This window comes from Eleutherodactylus coqui, chromosome 9 (genome assembly GCF_035609145.1).
Source record: "Eleutherodactylus coqui strain aEleCoq1 chromosome 9, aEleCoq1.hap1, whole genome shotgun sequence".
In the NCBI taxonomy this organism is placed as follows: Eukaryota; Metazoa; Chordata; class Amphibia; order Anura; family Eleutherodactylidae; genus Eleutherodactylus; species Eleutherodactylus coqui.
In genome coordinates, this window is record NC_089845.1 from 15,898,648 (window position 1) to 15,923,895 (window position 25,248).

At 43.7% G+C, this 25,248-nt stretch overlaps 1 protein-coding gene across 1 annotated transcript in view; it reads right to left on the reverse strand.

The window, feature by feature from the left end:
- SERPINB5 (serpin family B member 5) overlaps positions 1-7,345 on the reverse strand; it is a 46,224-nt gene extending 38,879 nt beyond the window's left edge. The window contains exon 1 of the mRNA XM_066579150.1: positions 7,188-7,345. Within this exon, the coding sequence (XP_066435247.1) occupies positions 7,188-7,311 (124 nt within the window). The 5' untranslated portion in view covers positions 7,312-7,345. The remainder of the gene's footprint in view (positions 1-7,187) is intronic.
- Between the last annotated feature and the right edge of the window lie 17,903 nt (positions 7,346-25,248).

The window sequence follows — 25,248 nt, forward strand, 5'->3', positions numbered from 1 at the left end:
GTTATGTTGCAGAAGTCTAGGGAGACCCCAGTAACATTTCTGTAGTAACAGTATAGACAGACCCCAGTAACATTTCTGTAATAACAGTATAGACAGACCCCAGTAACATTTCATTAGCAGAAGTATAGGCAGACCCCTGTAACATTTATGTGGCAGAAGTATAGGCAGACCCCAGTAACAGTTATGTAGCAGCAGTATAGGCAGACCCCACCACCATTTCTGTTGTTGAAGTATAGGCAAACCCCAGTAACATTTTTGTAGCAGAAGTATAGGCAGACCCCTGTAACATTCAAGTGGCAGCAGTATCGGCAGACCCCTGTATCATTTCAGTTGTAACACTATAGACAGATCCCAGTAACATTTCTGTAGCAGAAGTATAGGCAGACCCCTGTAACATTCAAGTGGCAGCAGTATAGGCAGACCCCTGTAACTTTCTCGTAGCAGAAGTATTGGCAGGCAGGCAGAGCCCAGTAAAATTTCTGTAGTAATAGTATAGGCCAACCTCTGAAACATTGGGATACCATGAGCGTAGGAGAAGGCCGGAAAAATTAGTTGGATAAGATGTAGGCGATTCCAAAAACTAGAGTACCAAGAGTACAAGTGTACCTCTGAAAAATTTATCAACTGAGACGGCAGGTGAAACCCATAAACATTTTTTTAAAGATACAGCTCACTGTTGCCTGTAGGCAGCCCTGTTGAAAAAATTGGTTCATGTTACAGTCTCAATACTTTTGAAACTTAGAAAAATTGTAAAAACATTGGTAGATGTAGATGGGCCTTTTGGGCCGCAGAAAAATTGGCCATTCAGCGCGATGACATGTTGGTTCTGGAGGAGGAGTAGCAGCAGGAGGACTAATGTCAGAGACAGATTGACAAAGCTAAATGCCCCGTTTTACCGGTGACAGAGAAGAGTGCTTTTATCTGCGGTTGCAGCGAAAAGAATCTTTAGGTTCCGCTGCTCTCCGCCAGTGGGGAAGAAAAGTCTGGGGAAATCCAGGCTTTGTTCATCTTTATGAATGTAAGCCTGTCGGCACTGTCAGTTGACAGGCGGGTACGCTTATCCGTGATGATTCCCCCAGCTGCACTAAACACCCTCTCTGACAAGACGCTAGCGGCAGGGCAAGCCAGCAGCTCCAGGGCATACAGCGCAAGTTCGTGCCACGTGTCCAGCTTTGACACCCAATAGTTGTATGGAGCAGAGGCATCACGGAGGATGGTGGTACGATCGGCTGCGTACTCCCTCACCATCTTTTTACAGTGCTCCCTCCGACTTAGCCTTGACTGGGGAGTGGTGACGGAGTCTTGCTGGGGAGCCACAAAGCTGGCAAAGGCCTTGGACAGTGTTCCCCTGCCTGCGCTGAACATGCTGCCTGATCTCCGCGTCTTCCCTGCTACTTGGCCCTTGGAACTGCGCCTTCTGCCGCTAGCGTTGTCAGATAGGAAGTTTACCATCAGTTTGTCCACCAGGGCCCTGTGGTATTGCATCACTCTCGAACCCCTTTCCTCTTCAGGAATGAGAGTGGAAAGGTTCTCCTTATACCGGGGGTTGGCTGAATACTTCAGCTAGGAATAATGGAATAGGACCCCGATTCTATTTTGTTGGTTTTCGGAACTGGGGCCATGATTAAGCGGGACGGCTGGGGGCATTCGTATTGTGCCGCTAGAGGTTTTCATTGTTGGAGGAGGAGGAGGGGGAGGGTTTAGAGGAGGTGGCATAGACCGCCGCAGATACCAGAACCGAGGAAGGACCCGCAATTCTGGGTGTGGGTAGGACGTGTGCGGTCCTAGGCTCTGACTCGGTCCCAGCCTCCACCAAATTCACCCAATGTGCTGTCAGGGAGACATAGTCTGCCCTGCCCGCCAGTACTTGTCGACGTGTCCATGGTTAAGTGGACCTTCCCAGTAACCGCGTTGGTGAGGGCACGATTGATGCTGCGGGAGACGTGCTGGTGTAGGGCTGGGATGGCACACCGGGCAAAATAGTGGTGACTTGGGACCGAGTAGCATGGGACCGCCGCTGGCATCATGTTTTTGAAAGCCTCCTGAAGCTGGGGGCCCCAGAAACTTGCCTCTCTCCTAATCCCGCATCAGCTGGCTGCGATTCACCTGGACCAGGAACTCGGCCTGTGCCCACACCCTCACTTGGACCTCCGCGTCCTCAAGCCCATCCACGACCACATCCTCTAGGCCTACCCCTCAGCATGGTGTATTACTAATAGAGCAGACACAGAGCGGTCTGAATAATTATGCAATTATTGGCCTGCAGTTGGAGGCTGACAGCGGTTATGTTACGCACACTGCAGTCCGCAAAAAATTATACGGAAGGCTGCAAAAGGGCCTAGCTGGCTAATAGTGAGCCACTACAACAGTAATGCACACACTCACAGGTAGCCTTAAGGAGGAGTGTTTTTTCAGTTTTTTTTATTTTTAAAACCAGCCACCTAGATAGAGGGAAAGACATATACACACTATCAGAGGCTGTGGGCGTACGCTGTGCGTGAAGTTGACAGGACGCACAGAGCGGTGTAAAAAATGAGGCAATTATTGGCCTGCACTTGGAGGGTCACAGCGGTTATGTAAAGCACACTGTAGGCCGAAAAAATTATACGCTGGGCTGCAGAAAGGCCTAGCTGGCTAATAGTGAGCCACTACAACAGTAATGCACACGCTCACAGGTAGCCCTACGGAGGAGCTTTTTTGGGGTACTTGTTGACAGGATTCTACACTACCACTGTCCCTGTCTGACCAGTGCTGCCCCTATACTCTGTATAATTGGCTGCAGACTGACAACGCTATAGTCTGCAGAGCCCAAGATGAAAACAAAAAAATTGTGCAAAACTGCTCCCAGCAGCCACAACAGTAATGCACACGGTCAGATGTGGCCCTAAGATGGACTGTTGGGGTACTTGTTGACAGAATTGTACACTACCACTGTCCCTGCCTCACCAGTACTGCCCCTATACTCTGTATAATTGACTGCAGACTGTAAACGCTATAGCTGTAATAGCCTGCAGAGCCTGAGATGAAAGAAAAAAAAATTTGGTGCAAAACTGCTCCCAGCAGCGACAACAGTAATGCACACGGTCAGATGTGGCCCTAAGAAGGACCGTTGGGGTTCTTGAAGACGCTAACACTATGCCTGAATGAGCAACAGCACCTTCCCTAATCTCTGCCGGCATGTGCCTGAGGCGAGCTGTGGGCGGGACTGCTTTAAATACTCGGCGGTCACTTGATCTCACCAGCCACTCACTGCAGGGGGGTGGGATAGGGCTGGAACGTCACAGAAGGTAGTTGTAATGCCTTCCCAGCATGTCTATTGGCCAGAAAATAGCGCTAAACATGCAGGGAAGGAATTGGAATTGACTCGAGTACCGCATGGTGCTCGTCTCGAGTAACGAGTATCTCGAGTACCCTAATACTCGAGCAAGCATCAAGCTCGGACGAGTACGTTCGCTGATCTTTAGTCGTTACACATCTGAGTTTGGGCTCGGTTCGGCCTTTCCGTTTCCCTGTTCCGTTTTTAGAACACAGAAATTAAAGTTATACGGATCTACTTTTTTTCCATTGAAATCAATGATAGAAAAAATGAGAAATGTTTCAGTTTTAATCCGTTCTGTTTTTTCTTACAGAACCAACAGCGCTGCATATTGTGCTTTCTGGCCTTGTAAAGAAACGGAAGTCAAACGAAACAGATTTGATCAGAGAATTATCCGGGTTTTTTTTTTCAATCATTGGTCTCATGCGAAAAAAACAGATCAGTTTTGATTCAGTCTAACTTCATTGCCACAGTTCGAAAACGGAACAGAGAAACCAGAAAGGCAAATGGAGCCTAAATGCAGACGTGAAAGGAGCCAAAGACTACAGTACCCTATAAGGTTTGTCTGTCATGTGTTACTGTGGAGATGCATATGTTTGCATTAAAGCTATAGACACAACATAACAAGGTATTTCTAACTTAGACACATTGAAAATTGCTTAATTTGTGTTTTTTTTATTTTAGGCAGAGCTTACACCAGCGCTATAGCATTTCATTTTATGGGAGCAGGAAAACAGGATGCCAGCCAAGGTAGATATGTTCTAAGGCGGAAACAAATGGCTCCCAATGCACCCCATTGACTATAATGAGGTCTGTCCGGCGGCCTTATGCCACCCAGTGTTTTGCAGCATAGAGTAATGGGATTTTGTTCCAGATTTTGCACCAGAATCTGCAAAAAGGAGCCTGCAGTGCAGATGTGAACCAAGCCTGAGATGCGTTGGAGCAATTCAAAAAAATGTCTGTGAAGGTAGACATAGATTTTGCCTGTAAAAGGACAGTATTACCAGCTCAACCTTCCAGTCATTACCCCATGTAGGTCGGGGAGGGGGTGCCGACCACATGCGGTTTACGCAGCATGGGAATCGCACACTTAGAAGTCTCTTTTATGACTAGTTTATTCCCTCCAGTTTCCCAGAAAATGATAATTAGCTTTAAATGAAAATGCAGCAAGTAATTGTTTTAACTTTATATTGCTGACTCTGCAGTATTTGACCCAATTTCTCCTCCCTAACCTGTTGTTCGTAATCCTCAGTCAAGCTTGATTTTATCACTTCAGCTAAGTATGCAATAAAATGTTTAATTAGCTTTAGGTAGCTATAGGCATGTATTGCAGATTCCCACCAACATTAGCATCTGTTTGAGAGGTGAACGCCATCCCTTCTTGTCCCTTCCTGTGCATGGTTACAGTAGCAGAAAAACTAAAGCCCCATTTACATGCAAAGACAATCTTTCAAATGATTGAAATATTGACAGTTTTAGTGATCGTTTTGCATAAAGTGTTAATGGACACTAATGTCCATTAACACTTTATTAGCTTCATTTGCATGTAAATGAGACTCCAGGAGTGGTTTGCAGAGCACAGCAGGTGGTCTGAGCTCTGCAATCAGCTGTATTGTTCTCGCACAGGCTGTCATGGGCTGTCATATGAATACAATGTAATGAGCAGAACACAGTATGTGTTCCGTGTTATCTCTTCTCCAGCTGAACCATGGATTTTAAGCTCACCTTAAAATTATCATTCAACCCAATAGTGAACGATGGCAGCATTTATATGCAACAATTATCACTCATATGCCACCGTTTGAACAAATCTTGAGCGATAATTGTTGCATGTAAATGGGCCTTAAGTGAATCCTTTAACATTATCTAGATTTCTGCATTATTTACTAATGAAATGGGGTCTCATTGTTTTCTAAGTCACAATTATAGAGGAACACAATCTAAATATGCTAATAACATGCAAACAGTTTCATGGCTTTTACTGAGCACATTGAGTAAGTGAACCTTGTTAATGATTTCTCTAAAAGCTAATTGGTAATTAAGGAAATAAGATTTGAAATTTCAATTTCATGGCGATTTGCCCATTAAATCAAGGCACACAAAGGCTGATTACTGACAAATCTATTTTTCTAAAGTAAGATTGATTAGTGTAAACCATGCTTTGAAGCCTAAATAACTTTCAGAAGACCTCTGAAGGTGTGTTATAGTTATGCATGAACCTGGAAAAGGCTACAAATGTATTGCTAAAAACCCGAGTGTACCGTAATGTATAGTTAGACAGACAATCTACGTACGGAGAAAATTTAGGACTGTTGCTATTCTTCTTCGGAGTGGGCATCCAATTAAGATGATTCCGAAGAAAAAAGTGAGGAAAAACACAATGGTAACAGCAAAATGCCATAAAAGACTCTACAACCTGCATGTGTATACTAGTAGAAAAACTGAGCAATAATGATGTTCATGGAAGAACACCACAAATGAAGCCATTGTTATTTTATAAAAAGTATTGCAGTTCATCTTTGGTTTGCCTGAGAGCATTTTCCACAGTGCTTCTAGGAAATGTTCTATAGACAAATGAGACAGAAGTGGAATAGCACAAATGCGTAATACCATAAATGGAAGAAAGGGAACACTGTACACCAACACCAAAAACATCATACTAGTAATGGAAATGTATGACTAGTTACAGTTTGCCCGACAATAACAGCTGATGGCGGGGGGTTCTGAAACCATGCCTTAGAGTCCTAATAAAACAATGCCTTTAAGAGTTTTGAGGCCATGTCTAATATATAGCATACTTTACTATACAGCAAACACTATTTAAATAAAGTTGGCTCAAAATTTCCTAACATATTATAAAGAAATAAAGCAAAACTCCTGGTTCAAGACACGCTAGTGGCGGGACTCATATCGTGAAGATATGCAGCCTAATATAGCACCTCTTTCCATGGTGATGGAGGCAAGGCAAAGTTTATGGAAAATTCCTTTAAATGTGCTCATTAAGCAAAATAAATACTAGTGACACTATACTGAAATCTTTTAGAACTGTGAACAATATTAAGGATTTGCATCTGGTACAAAATGCTTTGTTTAAATTGCAAAATATTTTACAAGTCTGAGAATCTTCACATTCTGTAATGTATTAAGATATATTTCCATATTATACTGACATATATTTAATATTTATACCCTAGAACAAGTAAAAAGATTTGAGAAAACTCAGGACTAATGATTAGAGATGAGCGAACCTACTCGGCCACGCCCCTTTTTCGCCTGAGCTCCGCGATTTTTCGAGTACTTCTGTACTCGGGTGAAAAGATTCGGGGGGTGCCGTGAGTGAGTGGGGGGTTGCAGCGGGGAGTGGGGAGGAGAGGGAGAGAGAGAGGGCTCCCCCCTGTTTCCCGCTGCTACCCCCCGCTCCGCCACGCCTCCCCCCGCCCCCCGGCGCCCCCCAAATCTTTTCACCCGAGTACGGAAGTACTTAAAAATCACGGTGCTCGATCGAGTAATTACTCGAAATGAGTAGGTTCGCTCATCTCTACTAATGATATATAATGAAGACATTTATAACAGCAGGATGCTTCTTGTAGGTTTTAGTTAATAGTTTACCCAAGCTCATTTTCTCCTTATAGCCCATATTATGCAACTTGTACAAAACTCTTTATAGAAAGATATCCGTGTTGAATGCTGACAAGAGTAGCACAGAGTTTGTGTTAGATAGCAAGCGTTCAAAGTCTAAGGCATTTGAAATATCAGATGGTTATGGAAGAAACCTTTAAGTACTTTCTCATCCCTTCGACAGTTCATTTATCATTGCATTTGCTTGTTATATTGCATTTATAAATATTTATATGTTCTTCTGCAAACCTACCTGATAATATCCAGCTGAGAAAGTTTCCCAGAAAAAAGCCTTGGTTGTGCTGCCCTGCAGTGCTGAAATAATCTGTAATGTACCTGAGCGCAGGGAACACACCCATTAATATAAGCGAAGGCATGCATGAGTCAGTTCTCTTCCCTCACAAAAAATGATACATATTGGCAGCATTTGCAGAATAGACTAGGGCAGTGTCTCAACGAGACTGTTGTGCTACGAAGAGAGACATGCAGCTGCAAGAATACTTCTGTCTGACAGCAATCATGTGAAGTCCGACAGTCTGCAAACATTCATGGCCCTCCTATACCTGATTAATCCAGGGAAATGTAAAAAAAAGATTCATAATAAACAGAATAATATCATTAAATAGTAAAAGACGCATCATTCAAGTCTCGTCGCTGTGCGGGAACTATCACAGCATATCTTCATCACTCCTCCCCTCGGCTCTAGCACTCACTTTATTCAGAGTGCTGGAGTAATGGTGAATTCACACGAGCGTGTGCGTACATAGGTGCGCACAAAATCGCGCACCCACGTATGTGCACAAAAACGCGTGAATGCAGGTCCGTGCCCATTGCCTTCAGCCCCTCCAGTGATTTTCAGGGAAGAGCTTGAAATATAAGCCCTTCCCTGAAAATCATCCATGGTTTGTTATATACTCACCTCTCCACCGCTGCTGTGTAAATATTCCCCATGAGGAGTAAAGAATCCCCTGCCACAGCTGTCACAGCTGAATTCAATGAATGGCCAAGTGCTGCCTGTGATTGGCTCGGTGCTGTGACCAATCACAGGCAGCACTCAGCTGTCATTCAATGAATAGCTGAGCGCTGCCTGTGATTGGCTGAGCGCTCAACCAATCAGATACAGCCCTTTCAGCAGTCAGGGATTCTAAATTCTCACCTGCTAAAAGAGACTCACAGAGCAGTGCAGGGAGAAGACACGTCTGGACACGGCTGTGCCCTGGCATCTGCGGAGAGGTAAGTATATATTTTTTTTTACTTTTAACACATTCTAGGGATGATGTTTAGGGAGGGGTTAAATTTAAAGCCCTTCCCCAAAAATCCCTGCAGAGCTTACTAGCATCCTATTGCTTTCAATGGGGCTGCAAAAGCGCCGATCGCAACAGCTGTGGCAGGGAAAGGATAAACAGGAGAGATGCCAACAGCACAACTTCAGGGCTGAATATAGCCAAACAGATGTATGCAAAGCCACCATATAGGTCCTGATCCAGGAAAGGACCCCACTTGCAGATCAATATAGATGAAAGAGATGGCAGCATCCATGGTGCAATTAAAAATCAATTGGAGGAATAAAATTGATTTTTAATGGCACCACGGATGCTGCCATCTTTTTCATCTATATTGAGCTGTGGCAGGGAAATTCTTTAGTCCCGCAGGAGGTCCCCTTGTCACTGAATACTGTAACAGTGCTTTCACTCCCCGCGGAGATGAAGAAATCCTCTGCCACAGCTGTCGCAGCTGTGAGAGCTGAGGCAGGGGATTCTTTACTCCCCGCAGGGATGAAAAAATCTTCTGCTACAGTCGTGTGAGCTGTGGCAGGGTATTCTTTACTGGTATTCTTTACTTCCCACAGGCATAGAGAAATCCTCTGCCATAGCTGCAACAGCTGTGGCTGGGGATTCTTTACTCCCTACGGGGAGTCCCCTTGTCACTGAACACTGTGACAGTGCTGTCACAGTGTTCAGTGACAAGGGGACTCCCCTGCGGGGGAATATTGACACGCACCACGGACCTATGGTGCACGCATGTCCTGTTTTGCATGTTTGTGCATTTGCACGCCTGTAAAACCCAGACATGTGAACACACCATAGGGAACCAATGGTTATAATAGACGCGTGGTTTTGTGTGTGCCTATGTACGCACACGCTCGTCTGAAAGCACCCTAAGAACAATGAAAAGTTCCCCTAGTGGAAAAAAGTCAAAAGTGAAAAAAGTGGAAAAAAATAGTAAAAAAATTAACAAAAAAAGGGTGGACCCCACCATTCCTCACATAGTATTTTTAAAAAAACACAGAAAAAAACACCACAAATTTGATATCTTTGCATTTGCAGTGACCCAAGTAAAAAAGACTTAACGCGCATGGTGCAAGGCATAAAAAAAACATGCTGAAAGGAGCTAATTTTTGTCTTACAAAACAAGCAGAAAGAAAGATCACCTAGTCATATGGATGTAAAAAAACAAGCCCTCATACGGCTATGTCAACAGAAAAGTTAAAAAACTATGGTTCTTGGAATGCATTGATGAAAGAAACTGAAAAATTGGTTGGTTGTTAGTGCATAAAATTAGTAGTTACTAGCAGCTAGAACATCAAATCCCCTACATGGACATACTTTCAAATCATAACATGCTGACTGCCTATATTTGTCACTAGAGGAAGCACAAAAACAACATAGGCCTTTAATACATAGCTAATATATATATTTCTCTGATACATTAAAGGGGTTGTCCCATGAAAAATATTGTTTATAGCTAAATCCAGCCCATAATTCTAACATTTTTGTTCTTATTAAAAAATGTTTCTATCCTCATATATTCCAGGATTAATGTTAGTATAGCGCCATCTGCTGTCTCTGTTTTATGTCCACCCCAGTAACTGCTCCAAGGTGGTCATACATGCTCAGTCTTGCTTCTCTCTCTACTCCACTGAATATATGGAGGGATCCCAGGTGTGGTGAGCGGCTGCTTCTGAAGTTTCTGTATATTCTCTGATATCAGAAGAAATGTTGAGTAAGCGATACGTGAGTGAGACAGCTTGACAGCAGAGAAGCAAGACTGGGCATGTGTGACCATTCTGAAACATTTACTGAACACGGAAGAGAATCAGAAGGCAGCTCTAATCTAACAAGAGTCCTGGAATAAATTAAATATTTTTGATAAGTGTAAATGCAAAAATTGCATAAAGTTAGGGACTTGATTTAACTATAAACAATATTTTTCATGGGACAACCCCTTTAAGGTGACAGCCCTTATCTTTCTTTTTTCAACTAATTAAAAATTTATGCTAAAAGTTTTTTGCAATCTGTTTTTATTTACTAAGTGTATATCATTTTATTCTTTTGTCTGTACATGATTATGGGGGCAGCTATTTTCCTGATCTGCTCCTCTAGATATCTGCTTTTGGCAGGCACCAGGACATAAAAAACCTGTTACGTTCATGTGCAAGTCTTATTCACCTTGCCTGCGCGGAAGTAATATAAATATGGCGGGGGGGGGGGCGGAGAAAATAGGCTCACGATCGGACACTGTTCACACCATACATAATCCAAATGTCCAATCACCTAAGGATGAGAGAGGTTACTCCCAACTTAAACTGAACATGCAAGCAGCAAAGGAAAAACAGGGACATAAACCCTACACCATCACCAAGCAACCAAATACTTACCAAAAGTACTAAAACAACAAGACAGATGGAAATATCAATTAGTACAAAATATTAGTTAGTAGTTTGGCCAAAGTGCATAAGCTCACAAGCCCATGTCAAGGCTCCTCGTTGTCTTTCGATTCCCTACACCAACAAAACAACTAAACCAGGAATGAAAACCCTGCCTACAAGCAGAGTGATCGTCCCAATAAGGACAGCACCATGCTGGAACCTAGGGACAACCTGTCCTGACTTAGATTAGGAATAGGCAGGGACACAAGATGAAGACATAACATACAACAGACATCTGCACACTTACAGACACAGGGAATTCCAACATACAACATAATACACACCAGGTGTCTGCATACCAACTAACAGACACTGAACAAGTCATTGTTCACACCAGGTGTTTGCACACCAACTAACAGACACTGAATAAGACATTGTCTACATCAGGTATCTGCACTCCTACAGACATGGGAATCCCACCCAGAACCTCATGCATTCATACATAAAACTAAACAAATATAGTTTAAACACCCACACACATAAGTAGTGGAGTATCAGACATTACCCATCTGATGGAGTACGGATTTTGGTACCAGACGCCAACCATCTGACAGCGAAAAGTACATCCAATGTCTGGAACAATACCTGACAGAAGGGTAAGGGAGCAGGGGCCCACAAAACATGCGAGCGGGGGATTCAGGTGTCCAGACCATCTACAGTGAGAGTGTGGAGAACAACACGAACTAGTCTTACAGCATGCATGACTCCAAACACCTGAGTTCTGAAAGGGAAGGATTGGGAATGGATAATGATCAGCACACTCTGGTAAGAGGGGCTGGTACCTATATATACAGATATGTGGTGATTGGCTGGCTGGAGAAATCCATACCATCAGCCAGCCAAATCAACCACACCTGCAGCAGTGTGCACCCGCAAGTACATAGTACGGCCGGGCTCAGATGAACGTAATTTGCTGCATACCACCCGCAAGATACACACGCGTGGCAGGAAGCCAATACACAATTAACATTGCGTACTAGTGGCGGGCTGCCAATCCCACTAACTATATTGGCGTGTATACCCGCATAATATGTGCCAATATCAGACATGCTGCCATTTATGTTGCGTGCGTTTTTTATGCAAAGTGTGAGAAAGTCTTACTACACATCTCAGGAGCACAACGTGACAAAACCTTGAAAAACAACCCTAAACTTTTATGGGAGAGTGTTGACCCAATGCACAGGAGGGATGGAGGTAAGCTGTGACCATAACCAATGGTCAATGGTGTGATCCTGTATTGTTTGCCTCTGGCTTTATAGCAGAGATGCTGCTTTTATTGTTATCCTGTCTGTGATGATAAAGCGATGACATGAAAGCGATCCCTACAGAACAGGAAGTGTCATCCTCTTTTATACGGATAATGGCATAGAAAACTGGATGTGATTGCTAACACAAAACTTCAAAAATGAATATTAAGCTTTCCCAGCCGGAGGTGGGGGGGGGGGGGGGGAGTTTGGACATTTTACCCCACTGGTGGTCAGGACAATTTTCACACATTTGACTCCAAATAAAACTTAAATTACAAAATAGAAAATTCTACTATTCCCCATATTCATATATTTTCTGAAAGTAGACATCCGGCATATTGTCAAAATGCAAATCAGCTCTAAATAGACACAGACTCTTGTATGCAATTTTCTGTCAAAGTATAATTTTTTATTTCAAAAATGCTTAAAAAGTGATATTAGTGGCTAAAACTGTGAGATAGGCTGAAGACAAAAATTCCGATTTGTGACTAAAATGCATACCTGTGCAGACTTATTATGTAAACAAAATGTGAAGAATTCATACCACATATGTCTCTGTTCACAGGTGTGTGAACAAAAGGCAAAGCCACAGGAATGTACAAAGCAATTTTTGCACACAAATTAAATTAGAAATTAAAGGAGTTTTTTATTGATGATGTATCCTCAGGATAGGTCATCAATAGTTGATCGGCTGGGGTACGGCACTCGGGACCCCAGCTGATTAACTGATCGGGCACCCGCTGTCAGTGCCAGGATCCACAGGGGTCTGAATGAAAGCAGCTGCTCTGATCTCTGTGTAGTGGCCAGCGCTTGTAACTGCAGTCGCAGCTCTAATTTGATTTAAATGGAACCCCAGCCTGCAATTACAAGTGCCAGCCACAACACAACAGTTGGAGGAGCTGCTACCATTCCAACCCCTGTGTATTCTGCTGCTGACAGCGGGCACATGATCAGTTGATTAGGTGGGGTCCCAAGTGCCGGACCCCAGCCAATCAACTAATAACCTATCCTAAATATACATCATCAATAATATTTCTGCCTGGAAAAGCCCTTTAACCCCTTCCCGCCCTAGGACGTACCGCTACGTCCTGGGAGCCTGGTACTTCCCGCAACAGGACGTACCGGTACGTCCTAGGGATAGCGCGAGATCACATATGATCCCGCGCTATCCCGCAGCGGGAGCCTGCTGTATAAGCGATAAGGCATGGCAGAGCAGTAGCTCTGCCATGCCTTATGACAGCGATCATAGGCACAGTGCTGCAAGTCCCTCAGAGGGACTCAAATAGTGTAAAAAGAAAAGTGTAAAAAAAAGGAAAATGTAAAAAAAACCCTTTTTTATGCTTTTTCTAATATTAGCATTAAAAAAGGTAAAAACAAATAAAAACCCCACATATTGGGTATTGACGCGTCCGTAACAATGTGTACAAAAAGTTGAACATGCTTTTTATTTTGTACGACAAAAAGCATTAAAAAACCGCTAAAAAACAGGCAAAATGCTAATTTTTAGCATTTTGTCTCCAAAAAAATGCAATAAAAGTGATGAAAAAAGCTGTACATTCCCCAAAATGGTACCAGTAAAAACTACAGCTCGTCTTGCAAAAAATAAGCCCTCATAGAGCTCCGTACATAGAAAAATAAAAAAGTTACAGGACTTTGAATGCAGCTATAGAGAAAAAAAAAAGATTTCCAAAAAAAAGGGGGGTTTATTGCAAAAAAGTGTAAAAACCTAAAAAAAATATAACAATTTTGGTATCGTTGTAACCGTACTGACCCGCAGAAAAAATGTAGTGTGTCATTTATGCTGCATGATTAACGCTGTAAAAAAAGAAAAAAAAAAATCTATGGCAGAATTGATGCGTTTTCTCTCCCTCATAAAAAAAAATTAAAGTTTTACGATATAGTCTGTGTACCCAAACGTGGCACCAATAAAAACTACAGCTCGCCACGCAAAAAACAAGCCCTTATACGGCCGCGTCGACGGAAAAATAAAAAAGTTATGGCTTTTGAAAAATGGAGATGGAAAAATACCAAAAAAATCGCTTGGTCCTCAACGCCAAAATAGGCCGTGTCATTAAGGGGTTAAATAGGAATATAGTTTTCAATTTTCCTATACAAACTGTAACCATGTAGATCCCTGCACCTAATGTAATGTGTTTACTAAGGATGCTTTCAGATAGGTGTAAGATGGGTGCTTTTTTGCTTCTACATTATGGACACAAGATTCAAATCTCCTGCAGCATCATAATTCTTGTTCTTACAAAACATGGGAGGTTCGAGTGTTCTGTCCATAATACAGAAGAAGGACTTGCACTAAGCGTAACTGGAAGTGGGCAAATACTGGATTTTTTTGTGGAACTAGTTGAAAATAATCATTTAAGGTGACAGTAAATGGGTGAAAATATATATTTTGACTAATAAAAGTATTTTCCATCTGTCAGATATGTATTAGACATTCATCTCTAGTGATATTTATTATCACTATGTAATAAGCTTTAGTTTAGTGATTTTCAACCTATTTCCAAAGGGGAATCTATAGTAGGAATTCTATATTTCCTCTTCATAGGAATTCTATATTTCCATACTTGATAGATGAAGTAAAGAATTTTATAATTTTGGCCCAGGTTTCATGACTGCCGTGCACCTTTAGCAGGCAGAAATTAGTTCATCCTTAATGTAAAACAGACAGGTCTTACTGTAGCAGTCAGTTTGGAACCCCTGACCCGATTCCAAGGAACCCTAGTTGGTTAACACTCCCTTAAGTAGATCATCGTTAGTAAGTGTCCTGGTTATTGATTTCCATGTGTCTTCACCAGTTGGAGGAAGATTGATGCCTTTGAACTGTGGTGCTGGATTAAACTCCTATGAATTCCTTGGACCACCAAGATCACAAACAAAACAGCCCTAGACCACAGCAAACCAAAGTTTTCATTGGAGGGCAAAATTCCAAAACAGAGTCTCTCATACTTCGGCCACATAATGCGAGCTAATCCAATAGAAACCTTGATAATACTTGGAGTGGTCAGTGGCAAAAGAAGACTGATCGCTGGTCTTCAAGGCCAACACCAACATGCAAATGATCGAACTGGAAGAAGCCAAAGGCCCCCTGCACACGGGCGGAAATTCTGTATCAGGATATCCCGCAGAATTTCAACCCCTGCCCGCCTGCATAGGATTGCATTAAAATATACAATCCTATGCAGACGGCCGTGATTTGTCCGCGTGAAATTGCACGCGGAAAACAAATCGCGGCATGCTCTATTTCTGTGCAGGGCTCGCTGAGGCCGGCACAGAAATGTCACTCCCCGGCCGGCGGCTCCGCTCTGCACATACACCGGCTGGCCGGCAGCTGGCACATCAAAGAGCCGGAGCAGCGGGAGAGGTGAGTGCCGCACTGGTCGCTGCGGAGGCTCGGGTCGGGATCCGACCCGGCCGTCTGCAGGCAGCCATACAAAACAGAACAGCATGCAGCACGCTAAGCCATAAAGTATCCAAGAGTTGGCCCAACTAAATGGATAAAGATAGATATGAGATAGATAGCAGATGGATAGATAGATATTAGATAGATAGATGTTAGATAGATAGATAGCAGAGGGATAGATAGCAGATGGATGGATAGATAGATAGATAGATATGAGATGGACAGATAGATAGATAGATGATAGACAAAACATCAGTTGAGATTGTTCAGTTGCATTAGACAGACTAAATAAAACTTTCAACATATGGTTATATAACTGTATGATTACGACAGATCTAGGTAACCGGATTGAAGTGAATTTTGTGGATGTGAATTCGTCATTTCATAGACACACCTGCTCTGCTACATCAACTCATGAGATCCGTAATGATGGAATTGATGTTTGCTCTATTGTCATAGTGTTTTACCCTTAAGTAGTAGATGCTGTTTATGACAAAGCGCCAGGACCTGAAGAAGACATCCCAACGTTTCATTGTTGAGCAATCCACCAAAATATTGCTGCAACAGCAGTTGTGTATGCCTGCTAGACCTGATGACTGATTTGTCTCCGAAAGCGAACCTGTCATCATTTTTATGCTGCTGTCTTCAAGCTGTCTCTCTATGCACAATAATAGACAGACCGCTGTCAATCAGTAGGACTAGCCTGCAGCTCATCAGCATCAAGGACTACTTCTTGTAGTCCTCTATGTGTGCTCTGCTACTGATAAAATGTAAGTTTCTGACAAATTATTTCATAGATACACAAAACAGACATATCGCGGCAATCAGTGTGTATGTCACTCCTTATGTTGCCCTCAGCGAGGACGGCTGAAAAGTGGTGACAGATTCTCTTTATAGGTTGTGATAATGAAACATGTAATGTTTTTGGTGTTAAAGTTATTGATTTAGTACAGTTTATATTACTAATTAATTATCATATCTGTAGCATCTATTTTCATAAACAAAACAATCACCTAAAGTTTATGGCTTATCGGTGTCACAAATGGTCAAAGAAGTAAGCCTGAATTAAAGAGTATCAACTATCCAGAAAGGGAAGAGGAAAAGGCTGCAGTCCTTGGGATTCAGAATCAAAAACAGCACTTTATTTAATATCAAAATATGGCATACCAAAAAGCAGGACACAGCCTTTATCAAGGCTCTCATTGACTTCCACAGTTGATGGCACAGAAACTGGAAGCTGGATAAGCATGCAAAGTGCATCCTCGGACTCCTCAGAACTTGTCCTATAAGCACCATTGTAGTGGCCCGAAACACCTATTTCTGGCCTCTCCATAATTATCATGTCATGTCTTTTATGTGGATGCACTGTGCAAAGTGTCTTGTCTTCAGTTATGTGTACTGCATAGCTGCAGCATGTCTGCAAGTGGCTGGGAAATGTCTGGAAAATGTAACAAGTTTGTCTAGTCACATGGTATTGAATACTATAAATATGAGTGAGTGAGGGTTGTCTGGGAGTTGTTTTTTATCTTCTTCAACGGTAGAGAAAGGAGGGATTGTGCCAGCCACATGGGGGTACCTTCAACCCTCATGTGGTGAAGGGATGGAAGCGGAGGAGAGGTATCCTGACGTTCCCAATTCCAGGAACCACCTCTGAGCAGTCTGAGAGAAGAAAATGAGTCCGCCGTGCAGCCATTAATCTACTGAGTCTCAAGTGAGTGTCTGCGGAGTGTTGTGTCCCCCCACTGGTGTTATTCTGCATCTCGGAGTGTGTGTGTCCAGGAGCGGAGTCATATAGAGAGCAATTGTAGGCCGGTCTTATGCAGTGTCCCTCTCCCTCACCGTCTGCTAAAGCTGTTTTTTCTGCACTGGCGAGTAAAGCTGTATTCTACAAAACAAGAAGTAAAGTTTTCCAGTCACTGTCCGTTCCCAGTGATTAAGTTTCTGAAGTTAACTGTGTATGGACTCTATTATTTCTACCGCCGGAGGATTAACGGTGTGAAGGAATGGTGGCGTCACAAGTGACAACTTCTTCAGTCCACTACACATATACAGGTAATCGCTGTCCCAGCGTTGCTTGGAAGAGGCCTAGCGGTGCCTTGGCTGAGGTTGCAGGCATCCCTCCGGGGAGGAGTCTGGTAGAGCCACCGTGACAAGTGCCATCTCTACCCTGCAGGCTCCTCAGCATAGGCCTATTGTCTTGGTCACTGCACCATAACTTATTTTATGGTGGTCATAAGTAATAACAGGTTCCCTTTGAGAAAATGCCTCAGGAGGAGTAAAAAGTGCTCCTACATGTAAAAAAAGAGTTACAGCATATTTATAATGCAACCCAAAAAGAACCTTTAACACAGAAACTCCTGACAGAATTATCATAAAAAACATCACTATGAAACCCACAAAGAGAAAATTGATAAATATCTACATTATGTGATTTACAAAGACTACAAGCAACATATTTATGTTAGTATCAATATGTGACAATTTCTTAATATACTGCGCCTACGCTGGGTTTGACTGCTCACATAGGCACAGTGGCTACACCTGATTGCTATGACTATGAGACACATTAATTTCAATGGGAATAATGGAAATATCTAAGCAGGTACCGTTCAGTTATCTCGGCAGTCCCATTGAAAGTGAATTGAGCGCTTAGACCACGCATGCACCTCCAGCGTTCAGTTCAGAGTGACGTCACTGCTGAGGAAGAAGCAACCCATGCAGTAATAGGAGAATGGGACATGGGAGTCCTGATCTCGAGATAGGCGGGGGTCTCAGTGGTGAAACCCCACCGATCAGCAAGGTATCCCTTATAATTTGGCATACCAAAAGAGCCATCAGAAAAAGGAAAGGGGGAAAGAGTTAAGCAGCAGCTCGCGTTGCTAAAGTCCCTCTTGTTGCCAGCAGCTCCCATGGACTTATTTGCATATGTTTAATGAATAGAGATGAGCGAACCTACTCGGCCACGCCCCTTTTTTGCCCGAGCGCCGCAATTTTCGAGTACTTCCGTACTTGGGCGAAAAGATTCGGGGGGCGCTGTGGGTGAGTGGGGGGTTGCAGCAGGGAGTGGGGGGAGAGGGAGAGAGAGAGGGCTCCCCCTTGTTCCCCGCTGCTACCCCCGGCTCCGCCACGCCTCCCCCCGCCCCCTGACGCCCCCCGAATCTTTTCACCCGAGTATGGAAGTACTCGAAAATCGTGGTGCTCGATCAAGTAATTACTTGAAACGAGTATATTCGCTCATCTCTATTAATAAGCTCACATTGATTATTGCAATTAATTGTTGAATGCTGTGAATTTTCTTTATAACTATAACTTATGGGAGCAGGAGAAACAAATATACATGAGTGGCTTTTGTTAAAGGCCCACTGTGGTGAAAATTTGTTTCATTAATGTAATTAGCTCCCGAGTTGGCTAGTATTACCTTGTTTAGTTATTCCTTTCTATCTGAAGCTCCTGGAGTCATTCTCTTCAAGTGAGTCGTGTGATCCCAGTTCTGACTAGCTGAGATTCACTTTGTTTTATGTTTTCTCAATTTCGTCAGTAATTCAGTCAGCATAATTCCTGTGTGATGGCCCTCACCACAAAACTTTTTAGAGGGGTCACAAACTCCTATCACAGTTAATGATGATGAGTCTCACACAGTTATAATGAGATACGTAACAGTTCAGCCTCCTGACTGTATACTTATTGTCTGTAGCTTATTTAGTTGAGTATAGAATACAGATGGTAATGGCACAGACCTTTCATCAGGTAGAGATGGTACAGGCTCTAGCTGGCCATGTGATGATGTGCTGATGCATCATGGCATTGGTAGCACAGAATAGTGAAAGAAAAAGCAGTGAGAAATCTACTAATTAAGATGGTGCCAGATACGCATCAGACAGGAGGCTGCACTGCATGAAAATGACTGCAATATACATAGGAGATATCTAAAGTGTGACTGGCAAGCAGATGAGGAGTGCAGTGATTGAAAAATGAGTTTTCATTTTGGTGACCCTTTAATGAAAACACAAGGCATGCACTGTTCTGTTCTCTCGGAGTCTTATAAACATTTTCTTTGCTCAATACTGTTGGGGGTCTGAAGGGGACCCTTCAGCTGATGCTATCTGCTTCCCAATTAGTCTTGATACGAGTACTCGGAGGATTCAATGGACAACCACACCGTATGTAGTAAACCAAGTGAAAGCCTAGTTTATTAAACGAGCTCAGAGATTATATAGAAACTTGCTCACGCAGGGCACGAGAAGAAACATTTCTTTAGATAAAAACAAAGTCTCAACACCTTGTCAAGGTCAACAGAACATTTTAAGAAAAGCAACTTATTACTAAACAATGTGTTCTTCGACAAGTCACAAAGATATGCATTCACGTATTGTGGTTAAACTTACCTTAGGAACAAGACCTTGATAGTCTTCCCAGAGTGGGGAAGCAAAACATAATGATTCAATAAAATACAACTTATTTGGTCGGGTGACTTTCAGACCTGGGGTGTATACGAGCCTCACCGGACGGGTGAAGTTCGATACAACATCCCAAGGGTCCCATCACATCGGTTCCCAATATGCTTTCAGGACCTTCCAGAACAGGGAAGCGCGTGAGGCATCGCAACCCTTTAAACATTACCTCTAGCAGTTCAGTTTCTGCCAGCTGAAATGGCACTCCTGAAACCCCTTGCACCGTCTGCGTATTTGTGGAAACAGGGATATTAAGATCTCGTATTACCCGTGTTGCCTAGGCTTAGGAGCCCCGCAAACAAAACATGTCTCTCTGTGTTCTGGATTCTGTTGTCCGCAGCGAGGACAATCCCAATCGGGCTTCCTTTCTGAGGTACAACTCTGATAGTCAGGGAGCGCATTTCCAGAGGCAGCCAGAACCGGATACATCCTGGCTGGATTGGGCACCGGGGGTGCATACACGGATATGCCATCATCCCTCGGTTCGCAATCCCACCGTTCTACGTTTACCTTTTTACTATATTTTATTATGGCTTCTATTCCTTTTTCTAGACTGGCGTCTCTGATATCTTTCATATGCTTTTTCCCGTACTGTTGCCAGAACTCATAGTTAAAGGTTCCCGCCTTCCTAAGTCCTATCTGTTTATATACTTTATAGGCTTGCCTACAAATGTCCTTCCCTTCCCCTTCTCTTATTATCTCGATGGGTGTTAGGAAAGGCTTAGACTGTTCGGACCCCATTCTGACTATGGACTTACCTCTTGATTTACCACTATCACACAGTATTGAGGATGCACACAGCTTCCTCTGGGTAAATCTGGCGGTCACACAGACCTTTTAGTCCCTTCTGCCAAGTCCGCAACTGGCAGGACACTTATTTGTACTATGGACTTGTTCCCTGTTTTTACCTCAATCACACAGTATAGGGATGCACACAGCTTCCTTCGGGTAAATCAGGCGGTCACACAGACCTTTTAGTCCCTTCTGCCAAGTCCACAACTGGCAGGACACTTATTTGTCTCTCTTTCTTCTTACGGGGATAGGGGGGACCACGGCTTGCCTTGCTGGGCGGCTTTAGTAACCTTATAACAAATTACAGCTAACATTATGAGTCCGGCAGTTAAAGCAAGAATAAAAGCAATAATTTCTATAGCTTCAGCAGACAGCATGGCAATCTTATCTCATATGGGTTCTTCCGTCCAACACAGTCACTAAGAACACAATATTACAGGCAGAAGCATCCTATATAACATGCAGCGACTAACCTCCTGTCAACACGGGACTGAAGTCAGGGGAGCCCAGAGCTGGAATGGCAAGTCAAGGGCTTACCTTACACCGGTGTTTTAAGTTCTGGGGTCCCGTGTCCTCTAGTCCGTTCGGTCGGCAGGCGGTGTCGTCAGGTGTCGGCTGCAGGTAAGGATTTAAAGGGGTTGTCCGCCGCCGAAACTGATTTTTTTTTCCCCATGAATGCCCTGTAGAGGAGAAGCATCACACATTACAACTTTACCCATAAAAAATGATATTTTCCTCACCTTTTTATTCCTTTTCTTCCCCTTATAAAGCTGGCCTGAAGGATTTTTCAAAGATAGCAACGCTGGGTAGTTCCTATGATGCACTGCTGCCTCTCTCTCCTCAGTGCGCGCTCCTGATGACACCGGTCACATGACTGGAGGACCGGCGTCATGGAGAGGCACGCTTCACTGCTTTGAATGGAGCCGCATGCCCCATGCCCCCTCCACACTGTCCCCCTCCAGTGCCCCCCCTTCACAGTGCCCACATACAATGCACCCCCAAAGTGCCCACACACAGTGCAACCCCCCCCCCGCGCGGCAACTGACAGCCCGGCCGCCGGCACTACTAGCACATCCCCCCCCTCCCCGGCAACTGACAGCCCGGCCGCCGGCACTACTAGCACACACACACACACACACACACACACACACACACACACACACACACACACACACACACCCCCGCGGCAACTGACAGCCTGGCCGCCGGCACTACTAGCACACACACACCCCTCCCCCCGCATCTGACAGACCGGCCGCCGACACTAGCACCCCCTCATCCCCCCAACCCCCCCCCCCCCTTCAGGTTCTTACCTTTCCAAGAAGATTCAGCAGCAGCGCGTCCCCTGCAGGCAGACCAGAGCTTCCCAGCCGCTGAAGCCCTACTGCACATGCGCAGTAGAGACAACAAGCAGGAAGCAAGAAGCGTGTCCCCGACGTCCCGTCAAGACCTGGAGCCGGCCCGACAAGAAGAACAGAAGACTTGTCGTAACCATGGACAACGGAGGAGCAACACAGGGGGTGGGGGCACCCCTAAAGGTAAGTCAATAACTTCTGTTTGCATCATTTTCCATGCACAATGTATATTACAAAGTGCATGGAAATGGGCAAACAGAAGTATTGAGATGTAATGTTTCTGGCCAGACAACCCCTTTAACCCCTTCCCGCTCCTGGACGTACCTGGTACGTCATGGTAGCGGGATACTTCCCGCAACATGACGTACCTGGTACGTCCTGGAGATAGCACGGGATCACATAAGATCCCGCGCTATCCCGCAGCGGGAGCCGGCTGTCAGTCACAGCCGGCGTCCCGCTCCAACAGCGGGGGGACATCGGAGATGCGCCCGCCGCTGGTAACCCCTTCCCTGCCGCGATCTAAGTAGATCGCGGCAGGGAAAGAGTTCACAGAGGGATCGCGATCCCTGTGTGTCTCCTGCCGGAACTCGCGATGTTATCGCGAGAGCCCGGCCTGTCACCATGGCAATAGGACGCCAGACACTGGCGTCCTGTATTGCCTGTGCCTATAATCGCTGTACAAGCGATAAGGCATGGCAGAGCAGTAGCTTTGCCATGCCTTATGACAGCGATCATAGGCACAGTGATGTAAGTCCCTCAGAGGGACTCAAATAGTATAAAAAAAAAGAAAAGAAAAGTGTAAAAAAAAGAAAAATGTAAAAAAAAAAAAGTAAAAAACCCCTTTTTTATGCTTTTTCTAATATTAGCATAAAAAAAGGGAAAAAAAACTAAAACCCCACATATTTGGTATTGACGCGTCCGTAACGACGTGTACAAAAAGTTGAACATGCTTTTTATTTTGTACGACAAAAAGCGTAAAAAAAAACGCTAAAAAACAGAGGCAAAATGCTAATTTTTAGCATTTTGCCTCACAAAAATGCAATAAAAGTGATCAAAAAAGCCATACATTTCCCAAAATGGTACCAATAAAAACTACAGCTCGTCTCGCAAAAAATAAGCCCTTAAAGAGCTCCGTACATAGAAAAATAAAAAAGTTACATGACTTTGAATGCAGCTATAGAGAAAAAAAAAGATTTCCAAAAAAAGGGGGTTTTATTGCAAAAAAGTGTAAAAACCTAAAAAAAATATAACAATTTTGGTATCGTTGTTACCATACCGACCCGCAGAAAAAATTTAGTGAGTCATTTATGCTGCATGATTAACGCTGTAAAAAAAAAAAAAAATCTATGGCAGAATTGATGCGTTTTCTCTCCCTGTTATCATAAAAAAAAAAAAATTTACGATATTGTCTATATACCCAAAAGTGGCACCGATAAAAACTACAGATCGCCACGCAAAAAACAAGCCCTTATACGGCCGCGTCCACGGAAAAATAAAAAAGTTATGGCTTTTGAAAAATGGAGATGGAAAAATACCAAAAAATCGCTTGGTCCTCAACGCCAAAATAGGCCGTGTCATTAAGGGGTTAACTTCTGCCCCACGTTGGGCGCCAAGAAATGTTGGGGGTCTCAAGGGGACCCTTCAGCTGATGCGATCTGCTTCCCAATTAGTCTGGATACGAGTACTCGGAGGATTCAATGGACAACCACACCGTATGTAGTAAACCAAGTAAAAGCCTAGTTTATTAAACAAGCTCAGAGATTATATAGAAACTTGCTCACGCAGGGTACGAGAAGTAACATTTCTTTAGATAAAAACAAAGTCTCAACACCTTGTCAAGGTCAACAGAACATTTTAAGAAAAGCAACTTATTATTAAACAATGTGTTCTTCGACAAGTCACAAAGATATGCGTACACATTAAACAATGTGTTCTTCAACAAGTTACAAAGATATGCATTCATGTATTGTGGTTAAGCTTATCTTGGGAACAAGACCTTGATAGTCTTCCCAGAGCGGGGAAGCAAAACATAATGGTTCAATAAAATACAACTCATTTTTCTCTATTTAACCCTTGATTATCCTAAAAACCCGAATTAACCCCTCCCAATACTTATGCCAAATTATCGTCTAAAGTTTTGGTGATCCAATAATCTAAAGTTATAGACAGGATTTATTTCAGGCAGAACTACAAATCATAATATCAAAATAGCATGTGTTAATATTCAAGAGGCTTATAGGGGAACAGGAGAGAAATCTTTAATAGCATCGAGTGGAGGTTCTTGTGGGCAGTCTTAAGAAAGATGGGATGAGCTCTGTGATTGGCTGCAGCGGCCTATAAACAATACATCAGAGAGGAGACGAGAAGATCATGTGGAGAGTCGGGAGAGGTAAGTATTGGTTGGTTTGTTATTTTTTGCCATGGGGGACCTGGTTTTAACAACAAATATTAGCTTGGACAAGCCGTTTAATGTAATCGACATGCATATATTTAAAATATATATCTTATTGAAAATAGAGTTAGAAAAAAATACAAGGCAGCATTTTTGCAAAAAAGCCATAGAACCAGAAGCTAAGATTATTGGCATATGGCAATCAGTAAAGTAGCAAATCAAACATATTCCATTAGGCCCAATGTCCACTCGCACGCATGGATTCCATCTGCTGAGTCCTGCAGCGGAATCCAGCCGTGCCCACAGACATGGACAGGAAAATACATTGTCTTACCTGTCCAGATCCAGCGTGGGCCACCTACGTACCGAACGGATCTTTTTTCTACAGCACGGCGGATGCGTCTGGCGTGCCGGCTGACGCGCAGTGCAATTTTTTTTTTTTATCTCCTGCTTTCCCTCGGATCCGCAGCACGTCCACAGTAACAGCTGTGGGTGTTCCACAGATCGGACGGCTTCCACTGATCCGCAGAAAAATGGAGCATGCTGGGATTTCTTCCTGCGTGTGCGATCCGTACACCAGGGGAAAAAAATCACATCCGCATGCTTTAAATTACCTTGCAGATGCTAATGCATCCCTATGGGCTCATGTCCACGGGCAAAATATGATTTAAGATCCGCAGCGGATCTCCCGCATGCGGATCCGCATCCCATAGGGATGCATTGACCACCCGCGGGTAGATAAATACCCGCGGATCGTCAATAAAAGGGATTTAAAAAAAAATGGAGCATGGAAAAATCCGGACCATGCTCCATTTTCGTGCGGGTCTCCCGCGGGGACGGCTCCCGCGGGCTTCTATTGAAGCCTATGGAAGCCGTCCGGATCCGCGGGAGACCTAAAATAGGAATTTAAAGTATTTACCATCCGTAGCGGACCGGGAAGGTCTCCTCTT